The sequence below is a fragment of the Arachis hypogaea genome, chromosome 5 (genome assembly GCF_003086295.3).
Source record: "Arachis hypogaea cultivar Tifrunner chromosome 5, arahy.Tifrunner.gnm2.J5K5, whole genome shotgun sequence".
Classification (NCBI taxonomy): domain Eukaryota; kingdom Viridiplantae; phylum Streptophyta; class Magnoliopsida; order Fabales; family Fabaceae; genus Arachis; species Arachis hypogaea.
This window is the reverse complement of record NC_092040.1, coordinates 11,396,737-11,415,972: the sequence shown is the minus strand read 5'-3', so window position 1 is coordinate 11,415,972 and position 19,236 is coordinate 11,396,737. Positions and strand designations below refer to the sequence as shown.

At 43.2% G+C, this 19,236-nt stretch overlaps 2 protein-coding genes across 13 annotated transcripts; one reads left to right on the top strand and one right to left on the bottom strand.

The window, feature by feature from the left end:
• The first annotated feature begins 867 nt into the window (after positions 1-867).
• LOC112800754 (protein MAIN-LIKE 1) lies at positions 868-17,388 on the top strand. Of its 12 annotated transcripts, none has more exons than XM_072236689.1 (11): positions 868-1,336; positions 1,438-1,481; positions 1,671-1,817; positions 3,184-3,249; positions 3,677-3,915; positions 4,330-4,732; positions 5,832-5,978; positions 6,071-6,283; positions 14,861-15,600; positions 15,697-15,784; positions 15,877-17,388. In XM_072236689.1, exons 9-11 carry the CDS (start codon positions 14,936-14,938, stop codon positions 16,000-16,002), a joined length of 879 nt encoding a protein of 292 aa, XP_072092790.1. In that variant the 5' UTR covers positions 868-1,336; positions 1,438-1,481; positions 1,671-1,817; positions 3,184-3,249; positions 3,677-3,915; positions 4,330-4,732; positions 5,832-5,978; positions 6,071-6,283; positions 14,861-14,935; the 3' UTR covers positions 16,003-17,388. The 12 variants fall into 12 exon arrangements, with proteins under 12 accessions (XP_072092790.1, XP_025698922.1, XP_072092791.1 ...); XM_025843137.3 differs by having other exon boundaries at positions 5,828-5,978; XM_072236690.1 differs by lacking the exon at positions 3,677-3,915.
• Positions 17,389-17,511: 123 nt separating this feature from the next.
• Positions 17,512-18,828, bottom strand: LOC140184820 (uncharacterized). The gene is made up of 4 exons (XM_072238000.1): positions 18,775-18,828; positions 18,325-18,657; positions 17,876-18,234; positions 17,512-17,779 (listed from the first exon to the last, which is right to left on the bottom strand). Exons 1-4 carry the CDS (start codon positions 18,826-18,828, stop codon positions 17,512-17,514), a joined length of 1,014 nt encoding a protein of 337 aa, XP_072094101.1.
• Between the last annotated feature and the right edge of the window lie 408 nt (positions 18,829-19,236).

Here is a 19,236-nt window from a genome sequence, read left to right as displayed (position 1 = left end):
TGCCCCCTCTGCGCCGGCTGCTCGGCCTTGGTCTCCGGTGCCCGGCACGACGTGCATTTAGGCGGTCCCCACAGACGGCGCCAATGTCCAGTTTGTCGGTTGTAGGACGGTTCGGATAAGGATGACGGGGAGGCACCTTGGTTGATGCGGTCGTGTGAACGTTGGTGAACCGGGCCGCCGAGGTCTCGATGTGCGGAGAAGGAGGGGGTGTCACCTGTAAAGACACTCCGACGCTCTAGTCAGTGAGTGTACAGATGAGTATAAGATGTAGTACGTGACGTACCTTGGGGGGAGGGCAGGTCCTTCCCCATTTATACCGTGTCAGAGGTGGGCCCTGTGGGGACGGGCCCACTTTCCTCGAAGCTTCCTCACAGCTGTATTGGAGGGATGGTGAGGACGCGTGTCCAGGTATCGTGGCGAGTGCTGAGAACCCGACCGCTCGGGTCGGATTCTCAATGGGTCGGGTAGACCCGTATGTGGTTTGGGCCAGGCCGTAACACGTTGCTGTTGTGATTTTGAAGTAGTTTTTGTACAAAATTTATCTTTAATGTAGTTTCTATTTTGCCAATTTTAGATTATGTTTGGTTGGAAAGAAAGAAATAGAGAGGAAGAAAATAGAAAGAAAAAAAAGGAAAGGAAATAAATTGAGTGGATTTTTATTTTCTTTAGATGTGTTTGGACGAAAGAAAATTAAGAAGAAAAGAAATGTTATAAAAAGATAATTTTATCCTTATATTATAAATGATATAGAAAAAAGTAAAAGGATAATATTGGAAGTAGAGAAAGATTTAATTTTCTCTCTATTTTCTCTTCATTATTGGAAGGAAAAAAAATATCTATTTTCCTTCTTCTTCCATTTCCATTTTCAATCAAACAAGAAAAAAAATTTGGTAGATCCTATCAATATTTTTTTTTTATTTTTTTCTTCCATTTTTCTTCTTCTCATTTTACTTCAAACAAATACACCTTTAGGGACAAAAAAAAATACTTAACCCTATTTTAATATTGCGGTGTTTTTTGTTGCTACCGTTAAGTGATCTGTCCTTGGTGGCGATTTGGGTCATTACAGCGGTTCCACCCCGCCGTTATCTCCCACATATATAAGCCCAATTTCAACCCTAATTTCAGAAACACTAGGTTGCTGAAGACGCGTGCGTACACTGCTGCTTTCATTGTGTGGCGATCTCCGATCCTATGCGTTCCCTGACGATCTTCTCCGGCGGCATCCTCCGGCGACGATCTCCTCCGGTGACGTCTCCTCTAGCTTCTTGCTGTCCTTCTTCTCTACCAAAATCCTCAGTGCCTCCCTTTCGTTCTCCCTTTCCTTCCATTGATGGTACTTCTCTCTCTCTATATCTCTCTTTCTTTTTGGGTTCGCTTCTCACTCGTAAATTTGTCGTAACGGTGAAAATGTGATGTGAATTTTGATAAGGACAGTGTTTGATGATGGAAACCTACCGCAGGAGAATAGCTTCATATATGTGAGTGCTATTTCTTCTTTTTCCAGTTTCGGTTTGTAAATTATAGCTTAAATTATAGCTTAAATCTTTATCGAACTAATTAACTTGAATTGATAATAATAATTACTAGTCTCTATGTTCCTGTCACAAATGCAGTTCAAATTTCTACATTAATTATTACTCTTTCTTTGCTATATCATGTAATTTAAGGGCTGGTGGAGTGGAGGATTTGGATATGGACTGTGAATTGGGATATTAGATCAGAAGTAACTTAATTACCTGCAGAAGCTCAATGCCAGCTGGTGAAATCCAACTTGATGCTAACTGCATTATTGATTTGAACCTAGATTTCAATAGGTATTTTTATTTACTCCTTTTTATTGTTTTCTCCATTTGTTCACTGCTTATTATCAGAGATTTTCTTTATTTAGTCTTTTTTTTTCAAGTTGTTGCTTATTAAGATGGAATAAGATTTGATGGTTGTTACTGTTGTTGTCATATATTGATTTCTAATATTGATTTTTGTGTTCAAAATTTCAGATGCTAAGATTTCTAATAAGATTTCTAATATTGATTTCTAATAAGATTTGATGATTGTTACTTTTAAGTCTTTTGGCCGTTCCTTATAAAGATTGAAAGTTTAGATATGAACTATTAATAATTATGTGTTGGTAATGTCCAGTTAATTGATTATACGACCAAGTCAATCTTATCTTCTTAGTCATGTTGTTGAACCGTTATAAATTTCTGTTTTACCCTTGTGATAATGTAACATCAGCATTCTAGTGTTCACTGGTGGTTAATCAGAGGTATGATTTGGAAACTTTACATTATCCTGCATTTATACTTTGTAATTATATTCCTGATTAATTTTATTTTACTATGTTTAATCTTGCACATATTGGATGCTGTTTCCAACTTCCAATAGATACTTCTTCTAGTTGCAATTTTTTGTTCAGAACTTCAGATATGCAACTGATTATCAAGCAAGAAATAAATTTTTAAAAAAAGAAGAAAACAAAAAATCCAAATGGTATTGTTCTACTCAATGAATAAATGTTCATGTGAGCTGAAAACCATTTCCAAAAGATTGTTCTGTTTTTACATAGGTTGAACTATTGTGAACTGCAATTGTCTTGGAAATTATTTGACGTTTAAAATTTGAAACCCCCCCCCCCTTCTAAATCTTACGCTTAATTTAGCAGTGAGTATATGTACCTCCTCACAATCCTTTATCATTCGATGCTTTATGTATTTGTTCGATGTTAATTCTCTCATTCTTAAATTAGGTTTTATATTTGTTTCTCCCTTGTTCTAGCTGACTGGATTTGTTATTGATCAGGGCCTAGCTGCCTTAATTGGATTTGTGTTCTTGTGGTTTAATTGGCAACCTATAAAGTGAAAGATGCTTAAATTGACTCTTTGTAAATAAAAGGTTTATTTCTTATTTTAACCCTTCAAATAACTAATTTGATAATCGTTAGCAGAGCAAACATGTAACTTCATTATTGACCTATCTAACCCATTATTTATTTCTTTTTTAAGTGACATGGTATACACTTTGTTGCTGCTTACAGTAGTCATTCTGTGATTCTTGCAATATCCTTTTTTGTAGTAGCACTTTCATTATACTATATAATGCACCCAGGTGCTCCTACATAAACTACATTTTTTTATATGTTTTTCATTATAATCTTATTTTGCATATGTTGTTCTGCATTAGGAGATCTTGATGTCAAAAAGTGAGAAGGAAAAATTATTTGGCTCCAAAAATTCTGAGCTTAATAAGGTAATAGCTTCATGTTCTTTCATCTGTTAATATATAAATTATATTAGACACTCCACTTTTGATGCTTAATAAGGTAAGAGCTCCCAATCCCAATTTGTTTTGTTCTCTGTGTTTTTCTTCATGATCATCTATGTCAATGTCATCTATGCAAGAATAATTAAGAACATCTCAGATTGTATATAGAAATTCTATTAATACAGACTCATGCCTTAGATAATGTAAGTATTTATATCTATATTTAGATCAAAATCATCTTCATCAGCAGTCAGGTTATCATTATTAGCTGCCTCAGAAGGAAAATTCGCATTCGAAAAGATCACTGAAAGTTCCTGAATACTCTCTTTAGAATCTTTTGTTTCCGCAATCGGGGCATGCTTTTTTTTTACCACTGGTGAGATCTTTGATAACTTAGATGAATATTCCCTAGGGAAGCCAGAGAGCAAAGCAAGCACCATTACTTCCAAAGATAACATCAGCTAAGAACGGATCAAGTGAGGAGAATATGATATGAAATCCAACTCAATATTGTAGTTTGTCACAATACATTGCTGTAAATCTTTTGGGATATCGAGCACCTTCGCCAACAGTGTTGTTGTGCATTTGAAGCCAAGAGATTCATATGATATGGGGAAATGAAGATGATGAAGCATGCAAGAATGAGCCATGGTTAGAGCAAAACTTAGATTCTTTATTTGAAAATGGTGATAATCTATCATTGTTAAGAGATAAGGTAGATGATGAACTATTAGATAATGACATTGGAGAAGACGAACACATGTCAGAATAGTTAGTAGGTTAAATTAATTTAGTTTCTTTCATAATCACTGTGTATAAAACCAGGTCTTCAAATTGAGCTAAGCCAAATACGGTAGAGTAGGTGAGTTTTATTAATAAGTGGTTTATTATTGAAAAATAATTTTTGTCTACATTTCTTCTTTTTCAATTTAACTTTTGTTTGTAAATTTTACATAAATATGTTGTTTGGATTCAATAATTGATTTAATGGAACTACTAAACCTTGATGCATATTTTATTCTATATTTATTAATTATTTATTTGATCTATTATGATATGCCAAAGCAAAAGAGGTACAAGAATCTACTTAAAGCAGCAGCAGCTGTAAATTATTCACAAGACAAGTCAATAGCAGCTGCAAATTCAACCCGAGTCAAGTCGGCAGCTTCAAATGCATCACAAGTCAAGTCCGCAGCAGCTGCAAATTCCTCCTGAGACAAGTCGACGGTAGCTTCAAATTCCTCCCGAGACAAGTCGGCAGCTTCAAATTCCTCCCGGGACAAGTCGGCAGCTTCAAATTCCTCCCGAGATAAGTCGACAGCAATTACAAGTTCCTCCCAAGACAAGTCGGCAGTTTCAAATTCTTCTGAGCCATCATCAGTTGCTCCAACTATATCTGAGCATTCATCCGAACCTAAACGCAAATGTGGACGTGAATCTAAGCATTACTGGACTGTTGATGCCATAGGTATGTAATATTCTCAACTGTAATATTCTCCGGCCACTTATCGCACCATTTTTTTCACTCCTCTTCCTTTCCAAATTTCACTATCTTCCAAATTTCATCCATTTTTTCTTTAATACAATGACCCCTCGGAATCAATTTACATGTCCATGTTTGGTAAATAGAAGGGTGGGCAGGGTTGTGGAGAGATGCAGCACAAACAATCACATAGGAGCTGCTGATTTTTGCTGTTGTTTTTGTTAATGATAATCAGTGATGATAATTACTGGTAGTTAACATTTACGTTGCATTAATACGTTACCATACATTACCGTAAACCATAGAGATTAGAGAGTATAGAGACCCCTGTCATTGTGATTGTCTAGTCAGTGGAGATTCTTAAGAAAGATGGTAAAATGAGCAGCGTCAGTGGGGTGGGTCACACACACTTTTCGGTGCGTCTTTTCTCTAAATGGGTCAGATCTTCCTCCAAATAACGTTCCTGCCACTAATGCTTCCCTTCTACTTCTACACCACAATGCCTCACAGCTGTTCCTCTCTCCTTCCAAAACATTTTATTGAGTTATTATCTGAAGAGTATATATATTTTGATCAATCGCAGCATCTTATCTCGTTTAGCAGTAATCATTTTCTGCTCTAACTTTTTCTTTGAATATTTGGTCAAAATTATGTTTCTTATTTACCTTATTATATTCTTACATTTGATCAAATTATTCTTTTTCTTAAATTTTATATTCTTACATTTGATCCAACTTGTTCTTTTTCTTAAATATTATAGTATTTTCTTGTTTGAATAATGATATTTATCTTGCAGTAGATATTACTAATATTAGCCTATTTTCACCTTGATTCAGAATTCCGATGTATAATATATAGTATTATATATGTAGCTGTTACATTATACCGTGCACAAGAATCAATCTTTTATAATATATATCTATCATCATATGTTTTATTTTTTAATCGCTCAATTTACTCATTTATTTATATTTATTTATCTATTTTAGATGAATATGAAAATAGTAGACGCCTTCATTTATTAGTGAAGGATGTGCATAATTTGCCAGAAGGTTTACGCATAATTATAAATTTTGATAGATAGCATGCAGCAATAGGTGAAGCAGCCAGACTCCTTGTAGGAGTTTGTGGGCAATTGGCCACTGATTGTGTAGCATTTTCAATCAGTTTTGATAAATGTTCAGATAATTCAGAGAGCTTTTTTGAAAATCAATGGAATATTTTTTTCCAAGTAAGAATATTACTTAAACTCTAAAGCTTATTTCTTTGTCATTATTTAGTTATATTTGTTAGTTAATATATATTCTTTGTTCCATATTAAAGGCCCGATTTTACTTCAAAGTGAGTGATAGTTTGGCCAAACGATTTCTCCTCCAATCGCTTGGCAAAAAATGGAGGGAACATAGGACAAAGCTTTGGAATGAGTTCTATGATTCGAGGTTGAGTAAAATCGAGATCATAAATAATACACCAGAAGATATTGCTCTTGATCAATGGACTTTATTCGTAGAGTATCATTTGAAGCCTGAAACTTAGGTAAGTACATACTCTCGTAGTTAAATGTTGTCCTACTAAAAAGCCTTATATAGTTTGCTGCTGTAAATAGGATATTGAATTCATATGGAATGTTGTGAAAGGCCTTTATATAGAGTTGGTAATAAAAAGCCTTTATTCATAGTTTGCTGCCTGCTCGTCTTTTATTTTATATAGAGTTGGTAATGAACCAGCGATATGTTGAATGCATGTTTGACTCTATTTAATTGTGTCCAATTTTATCTTGCAAAATCTTTGTAAGAGGAATCAAGAAATTCGGCAAAACAAATAATTCCTCATACTTCAGGTGCTAAATTAATTGCAAGAAGAAGGGTTGAATTGGTAATCATTTGGGCAAAAAAACCATTATAAGCCAATGTGCTGTAGAATTTACGTTAATAAGCCAAATTGAATATGGTTTCAGTAATGCGCCAGATCATATATTAATATAATTCGAACCAATTTGGTTCGAACTGCATTTGTTAATAATTCGAACTAGGTCAGTTCGAATTATGAGTTGAGTCTTCTTCAAAAATCGAACTAGTTTGGTTCGAATTTTGATTGCAAGTAATTCAAACCAGAGTGGTTCGAATTATAGAAAGAGAAACCGGCCAAAGTAATTCGAACCAGACTGGTTCGAATTAAACAAACTTTAATTCGAAGGAGGCCGGTTCGAATTAGTGGGAGAAAGAGCTCTATATATATGGCTGTAAACGTGAGTTGGTCTCATTAGAGGGAGTAAGATGGCTAGTGAGGAGAGTTTTGTTGTTTTGGTTCACCACAAAGGATCCATTAAGAGGAAAACTCGTTCCGGAGTGAAGTTCACAGATAAGGATCCTCTCTGTATTGTCGTTACTCCTACGACGAGCTTTGATGACCTTGTTAGATCTGTACTGATGAAGCTCGGTCTAGAAGGTGCGAAGCGGGTTAAGAAGTTTTTCTATCGCATTCCAATTACAGTGCTCTAGGATACCGTGAAGTATGATTGTTTCACGATTAGTAGCGATAAGGACTTGCAAGTAATGTTTCTTTGTCGGCGGCAGTTTTCGGAGGTGAGGACACCAGAGTTGTTGGCAAAACTGGTTGATGTGGTATCCAGCTCAGGAGGTTCGAACCGGAATATTACCACTTTAGGCACGCCAGTTGGTTCTAGTTCGCGGCCTGTCGTTGGTTCTTCCTCCGTCCCTGTGTACCAGCCGGTGGTCCAACCTGTCGCCTTCCCGTCTTTTACTGTTGATCTCAACGGCAGCGTAGGCGACGGGGTAGGTTCAAGGGAAAATCTGCCGAACGCTTTACTTGGCGTTGCACAACTTGGTGTTGGAGACGGATTGTTGGGTGATGCAGAGGAGGATGACGTCGAGCCGGATATGATTGACGATGACAGCGGCGATGATATTGGAGCGAGTGAGCCTGCATTGGCGATAGGTGGTTCTAGCTCTGGCACACAACAGTATCCACCTCATTTTTCCTCTTTGGACTTGGATGCCATGAGGCAGGAGGGGGTTTCTGGGCATTCTGTTGGATTCGGAGCTAGAGATGCGGAAGGGACTGCTGGTCTGACAGAGTTCCAGGTTGGTCAGCAATTTTAGGATAAAGATCAGGCCCTGTTAAGTGTGAAGACTTACATCATCCGATGAGGGGTACAGTACAAAGTAATCGAGTCTGATTATCGCCGGTATGTGGGCAAGTGTTCTGCGTTTGGGAATGGGTGCACATGGTTGATTCGACTGAGTCTCCGGCAGCGCAAGGGCATTTGGGAGGTCAAACGATACAATGGACCTCACACTTGTCTTGCCACCTCCATCTCGAGTGACCACAGGAGTTTGGATTATCATGTGATATCGGCGTTCATTATGCCAATGGTTAGGGCTGATGCATTCGTCAGCATCAAGGTGCTCCTGAATGCCACGGCAGCACACTTTGGGTTTAGGCCGACTTACAGGAGGGTCTGGATGGCGAAGCAGAAGGTTGTTGCCTTCATCTACGGTGACTGGGATGAGTCATACAACGAGCTGTCCAGGTGGGTGTTGGGAGTTCAGTTGACGATGCCTGGTACTGTTGCAGTCCTAAGGACTAGCCCTGTTCGAGTTGGAGGACAGGTAGACGAGTCTCAAGCTTATTTTCATAGACTTTTCTGGACGTTTTCACCGTGCATCAAGGCATTCTGTCATTGCAAGCCGCTAGTCAGCATTGACGACACCCATCTGTAGGGCAAGTACGGGGGAACGTTACTCATCGCAATTGCACAGGACGGGAGTTGCATTCGCACTAGTAGAGGGTGAGAATGCTGAGTCTTGGGCATTCTTTCTCTCCCACCTTTGTCAGAACGTGACACCGCAGCCGGGTCTGCTGGTTATATTGTACAGGCATAACGGCATCAAGGCTGCGCTTGAGGCTCCTGACGGAGGTTGGTTACCTCCATCTGCATACCGTGCATTCTGCATTTGACACGTAGCTGCTAACTTTGCCCTTACCTTCAAGGGCAAAGACGCACAGAGGCTTCTTGTGAATGCGGCGTATGCCAAGACCGAGGTTGAGTTTGATTAGTGGTTTGATATTCTGCGGTCTGAAGACCCGGCGATGTGTGAGTGGGCGAACCGGATTGATTATTCCTTGTGGACTCTTAATCGTGACGAGGGGCGAAGATTCGGTCACATGACGACGAATATCTCTGAGTGTGTGAACTCAATCCTCAAGGGTGTCAGAAACCTACCTGTATCCTCGCTGGTGAAGGCAACATATGGTAGGCTTGCGGAACTTTTTGTTCGCAAGGGGAGAGAGGCTGAGGCCCAGATGGGAACCGGACAAGAATTCACTCAGCACTTGGCCAAGTGTATTGAGGCCAACTTGAAGACGGCGAGGTGCTTCACGGTGACTTTGTATGACAGGGATAATTCCGAGTTCACCGTAGCCGAAACCACTCCGACTGGTTCCTTCTCATTGGGTAGCTATAGAGCATCGCTTGCCGCTCGGACATGTGACTGCGGGTACTTCCAGGCGCTTCATTTCCCATGTCCGCACGCACTTGCATGTTGTGCCTATTCACGGGTGAACTGGACCACTTATGTTCACAGCGTGTATAGGATTAGTTCGGTATTCAGTGTGTATCGTATGGGATTCACCCCTCCGATTCTGGAGGGTTTCTGGCCACCATACGACGGGCCTACTGTGATACCGGACCCTGACAAGAGGCGTGCGAGAGAGGGTCGTCCGAGGTCCACCAGGATACGAACAAATATGGACGAGGCAGATCCAAACCGTCCAAAGAGATGTGGCCTATGTCGCCAACCCGGACACACGTCGGAGTTGCCCACAGTTGGGTGGATCGTCTCACACTGGGGGCCATTAGTAGCCATGTTCTTAGCGTTAGTACTTATTTTAGTTAAGTTTTATTGTTGATTTTTTAACTTTCATGTATTCAGCATGCTGCTTTAAGTAATGAATATGTTATGTATCACTTTGAGTCTTGCTACAAGTACCCTTAATGCAAAATTTAATAAATAAATGTACATATTAGACTGTTATATGATGCAATGATTATAAATAGTCACTGCTAAATTCGGTAAACAGCAGTTTTCAAAGTACAATTCGATGAACAAACAACAAAGGAAAACAGCTCTAAAATAACAATAAAAGTACATATGGCTGTGATACATGAATAAACCCTACGGAACAAAATACATGATACATGACTCATATAAACAGATGCGATCCCGTACCGCAACGACGGGGTACCCGTACCCGCTGACCTCTGCGGATAAACGGCTTCTCATCCTCGATCTCATCCGTGTCCTAATCCAGGCCAGGCTGTGCAGGTGGCGTAAAATGGGCGGGTGCCGCAGACGGCACGGCAACAGACTCTGATGCAGCAGCGTAGGCGGATGGTGGGGTATTTCCCAAACCAAAATGGTCACCAACAGATGCCGTAGGAGGCTCGTTCAGATCAACGTCCAACGGTGCCTGGGTGCCGGATGTCTGACCACGCCTCCGAGCCGGCACGTCCTCCTGCATGATGGCGGTGATGTCATCTAGAAATTGTGCACCCCCGAAGTCTGCATCAAGCGTATCTGAGACAAGGAAGTCTGACCACTGTGATCCCGGAATAACCCATGGGGTACCCTCCTGCTGAGGCTGGTCATGGGCGGGTACACCAACGAAGTAATTTCCAAGAGGCCCTGACCCAAGTCCAGCGTGACCAGGGTCAGCCACGTCACCCATACCTGACCCATACCACTCATCTCCTTGTCCGCCATCGTGGGTACTAACACCATGAACTGCAACAGTACCTGTACCATCCCCGCCCACCAGACCATGCTGATCGTCGCCATCGTCGTCAGGGTCACGAGGACGGTGGTCCCCCGCACCATGCCCTCTCTGTCTCCCTCCCTGGCCTCGTTGTCCGCCTCTAGCGGGACCGTCATCGTCATGATCGTCAATAGCCGCATCAAGCTCCCTCCACTCACGCTGGCTCCTTCGTGTCCCAACACGAGCTCTCCTCTCAACCCGCCGCCTGTCCGGCACGTCCTCAGGCCGATCCATGTCACGAACTCGCCCAGCACCCCGCTGTGAGGCCTCAACTAGAATAGGAACGCTTCTCGGATCCATCAACTGCATCTCCGGAGATAGGAACCTCTTTCCATGTTGCCTCCACCAATCGAGGAACTGCTGCGACGGTCCAGGGTCGGCAACAACATCGAACCTCATCACGGTATCCGCACGGGAATCCCAATAGAGATGCCACTTCTGCAACTGGTACGGGAACCATCGATCGCCGCTTCTGCCGTCCTTGGACATCAGAAAGTCGATGTTCAGGGCGGGATTCGGACATGGCTGCACACCTCCAAACTACGGAAGAACCCTATCTATCTGATGCCACTCTATGACGGCAAACTAGATCAGCGATGTCACAGACCGCCACAACGCCATATGCCGAGGCTCCAATGCCTCTGGATGCACAACCTGAAGTACGTCGGGAGTTGTGTAAGGCATTCAGATAAATTGCACGGAGAACTCTCCATTGTTAGGGCAACTCATGGACCCAATTCATAAACTGTGGTTAAATAAAGGAACTTATTACGTAGTGTACTCACCTCCCTGTCCTGTAACCGGTCTATCCTCAACCTCCGCATCTGCACTCTAGGACCCTTCTCGCTACCGGAAGGGTTGTATCCTGACCACCTGCATCATAAATATGTGTTTAGGGTTTGTAATACTTTTTTAATCAACATGAAATTACTTATATTTAATTGAAATAGAGAAGGCTAAGTAGAGTACCTCGACGCCAATGGCCAGCTGAATGTCTCATACCCTTCAGGCCTTTACCGAGGAAATCGCCAGAAGATCTAAGACTGAAGTAGCTGAAGTGGGCCCGCTAACTTGACCACATGTCTGTTCGCCACTCGGCACATGCACCGGTACAACCAGGCTAGTGCTGCAGAACCCCAGCTGTAGGTACCCATCTCCTCCAGCCTAGCTACGTAGGGAAGCCATCTGATGTGAATGCGGTTGCCGGACTTGTCCGCAAATAGCTGCGTACTCAACAACATCATGATGTATGCACGGGCATATCTCCGCACAGTCTCGTCATCAGCTCCCTCAGGGCACTCACCAAAAGTCTCCTGAACCAGCTGCAGTTCACTGCGTACTTCTGAACCTGGCTGGGAGGAGAAACCATTCCGAGCAACTCCTGGAACCACACCCAGGCTGGACGGCCACCCTGTATGTAAATATGGAATTCTGATAGGCAGCCGCTGACGTAACGTTTGTCCACTGGCAAACTCAACTAGTATGCCACGTCCTGAAGTGTGATCGTGCACTCTCCGAACGGCATGTGAAACGTGTGCGTCTCCGGACGCCATTGCTCGACGAATGCACTGACAAGGGCCTCGTCTAACCGGAACCATCTATCGTTCAGCCTTGTTAGATGGTATAGTTCGGCCATCTGCAAGTACGGAACGTATCTGTCATCGAGTCGTATGCCCTGCTGCCACCGCATGCTTCAGATGCATCGCTGGGGCTGCACATGACATGCACCGCATTGTTAGAACCAGCTTCATAACCAATGACAAACATAGCCAAAATGATAAATCATCAAGAAAATGTCATACTAAATAAAACCGCTTAAAAATCTATGAACGAGAACCACATGCAAAACAACTACCATAGACCACACAGCTAAACCACTAACATAAAACAGCTAAACTAGAACCACTTTCATAAAACTGCTTAACTAAAACCATGAACATAAAACAGCTAACGCAAAACAAGTATCACAAACCACTAACATAAAACAACTAACAAAAACCACTAACATAAAACAACTACATAAACCACCAACATAAAAAAACAAACATAAACCACTAACATAAAACAGCTAACATAAAACAACTAAATCATACCACTAACATAAAACAACTAACACAAACCACTAACAAAAAACAATTAACACAAACCACTAACATAAAAAAATCAAAATAAACCACTAACATAAAACAGCTAACATAAAACAAATAAATCATACCACTAACATAAAACAACTAACACAAACCACTTACATAAAACAACCAACATAAATCACTAACATAAAAAAATCAACATAAAACCATACCACTTACAAAAAACAACTAACATAAACCACCAACTAAACCACCAACACAAAACAACCAACACAAAACAACTAACATAAACCACTAAAATAAACCACTATCATAAACTACCAGCAGAAACCACCTACATAAATCACCAACTAAACCACAATCTAAACCGCATGCAGAATCTCTCAACTAAATCACCAGCAATACCACAACGATTTACTGCTAGCAATAAGTTATTTCTGTACTAACCTCATCATTGATGACCCCGGCTATATGAGCAACTCTGTCCAAGCAATATAACCGTGTCGGATCGTTCCCCATCAGCAGAGTATTCTGCTCAGGTCTTCGTCAGATAGAATTTGGGTTGTTTTCTCTGGGATTTGGTGGGATAGGGGAAAGGAAGAATGGTTCGAATGAGGCTGATTCAAACTCCTTATATAGCCGAATCACCTGTAATTCGAACCAGGTAGGTTCGAATTATTAATGAGCCACGCCAAAAGTAATTCGAACCAGGTTGGTTCGATTTACATGCAATGCTTTACTTTGTATAATTCGAACCACATTGGTTCGAATTATGTGCATATTAAGTTCGAACCACATTGGTTCGAATTATGTTCAACCTTTTCATCCTAATTCGAACTGCCTTGGTTCGATTTATTAACATTTGTAGTTCGAACCCGGCTGGTTCGAATTACATTAAAATTATCACTTGGCTTATTGTTGAAACGATTTTCGTTTTGGCTTATTTACGTACCTTGAAACTGCCATTGGCTTATTAGGGTATTTTGCCCTTAATTTTATATAATAGTTAGAAAATAGGACAAAATACCCTAATAAGCCAATGACAGTTTCAAGGTACGTAAATAAGCCAAAACGAAAATCGTTTCAACAATAAGCCAAGTGATAATTTTAATGTAATTCGAACCAGCCTGGTTCGAACTACAAATGTTAATAAATCGAACCATGGCAGTTCGAATTAGGGTGAGAAAAGGTTGAATATAATTCGAACCAATGTGGTTCGAAATTAATATGCACATAATTTGAACCAATGTGGTTCGAATTATACAAAGTAAAGCATTGCATGTAAATCGAACCAACCTGGTTCGAATTACCCTTAGCGTGGCTCATTAATAATTCGAACCTACCTGGTTCGAATTACAGGTGATTCGGCTATATAAGGAGTTCGAATCAGCCTCATTCGAACCATTTTTCCTTTCCCCTATCCCACCAAATCCTAGAGAAAATGACCCAGATTTTATCCGACGAAGACCTGAGCGGAATACTCTGCTAATGGGGGACGATCCGGCACGGTTATATCGCTTGGACGGAGTTGCTCATATAGCCGGGGTCATCAACGACGAGGTTAGTACAGAAATAACTTAGTGCTAGCAGTAAATCGTTGTGGTATTGCTGGTGGTTTAGTTGGTGGTTTATGTAGGTGGTTTCTGCTGGTGGTTTATGTTAGTGGTTTATTTTAGTGGTTTGTGTTGGTTGTTTTGTGTTGGTTGTTTTATGTTGGTGGTTTAGTTAGTGGTTTTTGTTAGTTGTTTTTTGTAAGTGGTATGGTTTTATGTTGGTTTTTTTATGTTAGTGGTTTATGTTAGTTGTTTTATGTAAGTGGTTTGTGTTAGTTGTTTTATGTTAGTGGTATGGTTTACTTGTTTTATGTTAGCTATTTTATGTTAGTGTTTTATGTTAGTGGTTTGTGTTAGTTGTTTTATGTTAGTGGTTTGTGATACTTGTTTTGCGTTAGCTGTTTTATGTTCATGGTTTTAGTTAAGCTGTTTTATGAAAGTGGTTCTAGTTTAGCTGTTTTATGTTAGTGGTTTAGCTGTGTGGTCTATGGTAGTTATTTTGTATGTGGTTCTCGTTCATGGATTTTTAAGCGGTTTTATTTAGTATGACGTTTTCTTGATGATTTATCATTTTGGCTGTTTGTCATTGGTTATGAAGCTGGTTCTAACAATGCGGTGCATGTCATGTGCAGCCCCAGCAATGCATCCGGAGCATGTGGCGGCAGCAGGGCATGTGACTCGATGACAGATACGTTCCGTTCTTGCAGATGGCTGGACTATACCATCTAGCAAGGCTGAACGATAGATGGTTCCGGTTAGGCGAGGCCCTTGTCAGTGCATTCGTCGAGCGATGGCGTCCGGAGACGCACACATTTCACATGCCGTTCGGAGAGTGCACGATCACACTTCAGGACGTGGCATACCAGTTGGGTTTGCCAGTGGACGGGAGTTACGTCAGCGGCTGCCTATCAGAATTCTATATTTACATCCAGGGTGGCCGTCCAGCCTGGGTGTGGTTCCAGGAGTTGCTCGGAGTGGTTCCTCCTCCTAGCCAGGTTCAGAAGTACGCAGTGAACTGCAGCTGGTTTCAGGAGACTTTTGGTGAGTGCCCTAAGGTAGCTGATGACGAGACTGTGCGGAGATATGCCCGTGCATACATCATGATGTTGGGTACGCAGCTGTTTGCGGACAAGTCTGGCAACCGCATTCACATCAGATGGCTTCCCTACGTAGCTAGGCTGGAGGAGATGGGTACCTACAGCTGGGGTTCTGCAGCACTAGCCTGGTTGTACCGGTGCATGTGCCGAGTGGCGAACAGACATGTGGTCAAGTTAGCGGGCCTACTTCAGTTACTTCAGTTTTGGATCTTCTGGCGATTTCCTCGGTTTAGGCCTGAAGGGTATGAGACGTTCAGCTGGCCATTGGCGTCGAGGTACTCTACTTAGCCTTCTCTATTTCAATTGAATATAAGTAATTCCATGTTGATTAAAAAAGTATTACAAACCCTAAACACACATTTATGATGCAGGTGGTCAGGATACAACCCTTCCGGTAGCGAGAAGGGTCCTAGAGTGCAGATGTGGAGGCTAAGGATAGACCGGTTACAGGACAGGGAGGTGAGTACGCTACGTAATAAGTTCCTTTATTTAACCACAGTTTATGAGTTGGGTCCATGAGTTGCCCTAACAATGGAGAGTTCTCCGTGCAGTTTATCTGGATGCTTTACACAACTCTCGACGTACTTCAGGATGTGCATCCAGAGGCATTGGAGCCTCGGCATATGGCGTTGTGGCGGTATGTGACGTCGCTGATCTACTTTGCCGTCACAGAGTGACATCAGATAGATAGGGTTCTTCCGCAGTTTGGAGGTGTGCAGCCCTGTCTGAATTCCGCCCTGAACATCGACTTTTTGATGTCCAAGGACGGCAGAGGCGGCGATCGATGGTTCTCGTACCAGTTGCAGAAGTGGCATCTCTATTGGGATTCCCGTGCGGACACTGTGCTGAGGTTCGATGTTGTTGCCGACCCTGGACCGTCGCAGCAGTTCCTCGATTGGTGGAGGCAACATGGAAAGAGGTTCCTATCTCCGGAGATGCAGTTGATGGATCCGAGAGCCGTTCCTATTCCAGTTGAGGCCTCACAGCAGGGTGCTGGGTGAGTTCTTGACATGGATCGGCCTGAGGACGGCGGCGGGTTGAGAGGAGAGCTCGTGTTGGGACACGAGGGAGCCAGCGTGAGTGGAGGTGGCTTGATGCGGCTATTGACGATCATGACGATGACGGGCCCGCTAAAGGCGGACGACGAGGCCAGGTAGGGAGACGGAGAGGGCGTGGTGCGGGGGACCACCGTCTTCGTGACCCTGACGACGATGGCGACGATCAGCATGGTCCAGTGGGCGGGGATGGTGCAGGTGCTGTTGCAGTTCATGGTGTTAGTACCCACGATGGCGGACAAAGAGGTGAGTGGTATGGGTCAGGTATGGGTGACGTGGCTGACCCTGGTCACGCTGGACTTGGGTCGGGGCCTCTTGGAGATTACTTCGTTGGTGTACCCGCCCATGACCAGCCTCAGCAGGAGGGTACCCCATGGGTTATTTCGGGATCATAGTGGTCAGACTTCCTTGCCTCAGATACGCTTGATGCGGACTTCGGGGGTGCACAGTTTCTAGATGACATCACCGCCATCATGCAGGAGGACGTGCCGGCTCGGAGGCGTGGTCAGACATCCGGCACGCAGGCACCATTGGACGTTGATCTTAACGAGCCTCCTACGGCATCTGTTGGTGACCATTTTGATTTGGGAGGTACCCCACCATCCTCCTACGCTGCTGCATCAGAGTCTGTTGCCGGGCCGTCTGCGGCACCCGCCCATTTTACGCCACCTGCACAGCCTGGCCCGGATGAGGACGCGGATGAGATCGAGGATGAGGAGCCGTTTATCCGCAGAGGTCAGCGGGCACGGGTACCCTGTCGTTGCGGTACGGGATCGCATCTGTTTAGATGAGTCATGTATCATGTATTTTGTTCCGTAGGGTTTATTCATGTATCACAGCCATATGTACCTTTGTTGTTATTTTAGAGCTGTTTTCCTTTGTTGTTTGTTCATCGTATTGTACTTTGAAAATTGTTGTTTACCGAATTTAGCAGTGACTATTTATAATCATTGCATCATATAACAGTCTAATATGTATATTTATTTATTAAATTTTGCATTTAGGGTACTTGTAGCAAGACTCAAAGTGATACATAACATTCATTACTTAACGCAGCATGCTAAATACATGAAAGTTAAAAAATCAACAATAAAACTTAACTAATAAATACTAACGCTAAGAACATGGCTACTAATGGCCCCCAGTGTGAGATGATCCACCCAACTGTGGGCAACTCCGACGTGTGTGTCCGGGTTGGCGACATATGCCACATCTCTTTGGACGGTTTGGATCTGCCTCGTCCATATTTGTTCGTATCCTGGTGGACCTCGGACGACCCTCTCTCGCACGCCTCTTGTCAGGGTTCGGTATCACAGTAGGCCCGTCGTATGGTGGCCAGAAACCCTCTGGAATCGGAGGGGTGAATCCCATACGATACACACTGAATACCGAACTAATCCTATACACGATGTGAACATAAGTGGTCCAGTTCACTCGTGAGTAGGCACAACATGCAAGTGCGTGCGGACATGGGAAATGAAGCGTCTAGAAGTACCCGCAGTCACATGTCCAAGCGGCAAGCGATACTCTGTAGCTACCCAATGAGAAGGAACCAGTCGGAGTGGTTTCGGCTACGGTGAACTCGGAATTATCTCTGTCATACAAAGTCACCGTGAAGCACCTCGCCGTCTTCAAGTTGGCCTCAATACACTTGGCCAAGTGCTGAGTGAATTGTTGTCCGGTTCCCATCTGGGCCTCAGCCTCTCCCTTGCGAACAAAAAGTTCCGCAAGCCTACCATATGTTGCCTTCACCAACGAGGATACAGGTAAGTTTCTGACACCCTTGAGGATTGAGTTCACACACTCGGAGATATTCGTCGTGATGTGACCGAATCTCCGCCCCTCGTCACGATGCTGAGTCCACAAGGAATAATCAATCCGGTTCGCCCACTCACACATCGCCGGGTCTTCAGACTGCAGAATATCAAACCAGTAAAACTCAACCTCGGTCTTGGCATACGCCGCATTCACAAGAAGCCTCCGTGCGTCTTTGCCCTTGAAGGTAAGGGCAAAGTTAGCAGCGACGTGTCGAATGCAGAATGCACGGTATGCAGATGGAGGTAACCAACCTCCGTCAGGAGCCTCAAGCGCAGCCTTGATGCTGTTATGGCTGTCCGATATAACCAGCAGACCCGGCTGCGGTGTCACGTGCTGACGAAGTTGGGAGAGAAAGAATGTCCAAGACTCAGCATTCTCACCCTCTACTAGTGCGATTGCAACAGGTAGAATGTTCGAGTTCCCATCCTGTGCAATTGCGATGAGCAACGTTCCCCCGTACTTGCCATACAGATGGGTGCCGTCAATGCTGACTAGCGGCTTGCAATGACGGAATGCCTCGATGCACGGTGAAAACGTCCAGAAAAGTCTATGAAAATAAGCTTGAGACTCGTCTACCTGTCCTCCAACTCGAACGGGGCTAGTCCTTAGGACTGCAACAGTACCAGGCATCGTCAATTGGACTCCCAACACCCACCTGGGCAGCTCGTTGTATGACTCATCCCAGTCACCGTAGATGAGGGCAACAGCCTTCTGCTTCGCCATTCAGACCCTCCTGTAAGTCGGCCTAAACCCAAAGTGTGCTGCCGTGGCATTCAGCACCTTGATGCTGACGGATGCATCAGCCCTAACCATTGGCATAATGAACGCCGATATCACATGATAATCCAAACTCCTGTGGTCACTCGAGATGGAGGTGGCAAGACAAGTGTGAGGTGCATTGTATCGTTTGACCTCCTAAATGCCCTTGCGCTGCCGGAGACTCAGTCGAATCAACCATGTGCACCCATTCCCAAACTCAGAACACTTGCCCACATACCGGCGATAATCAGACTCGATTACTTTGTACTGTACCCCTCG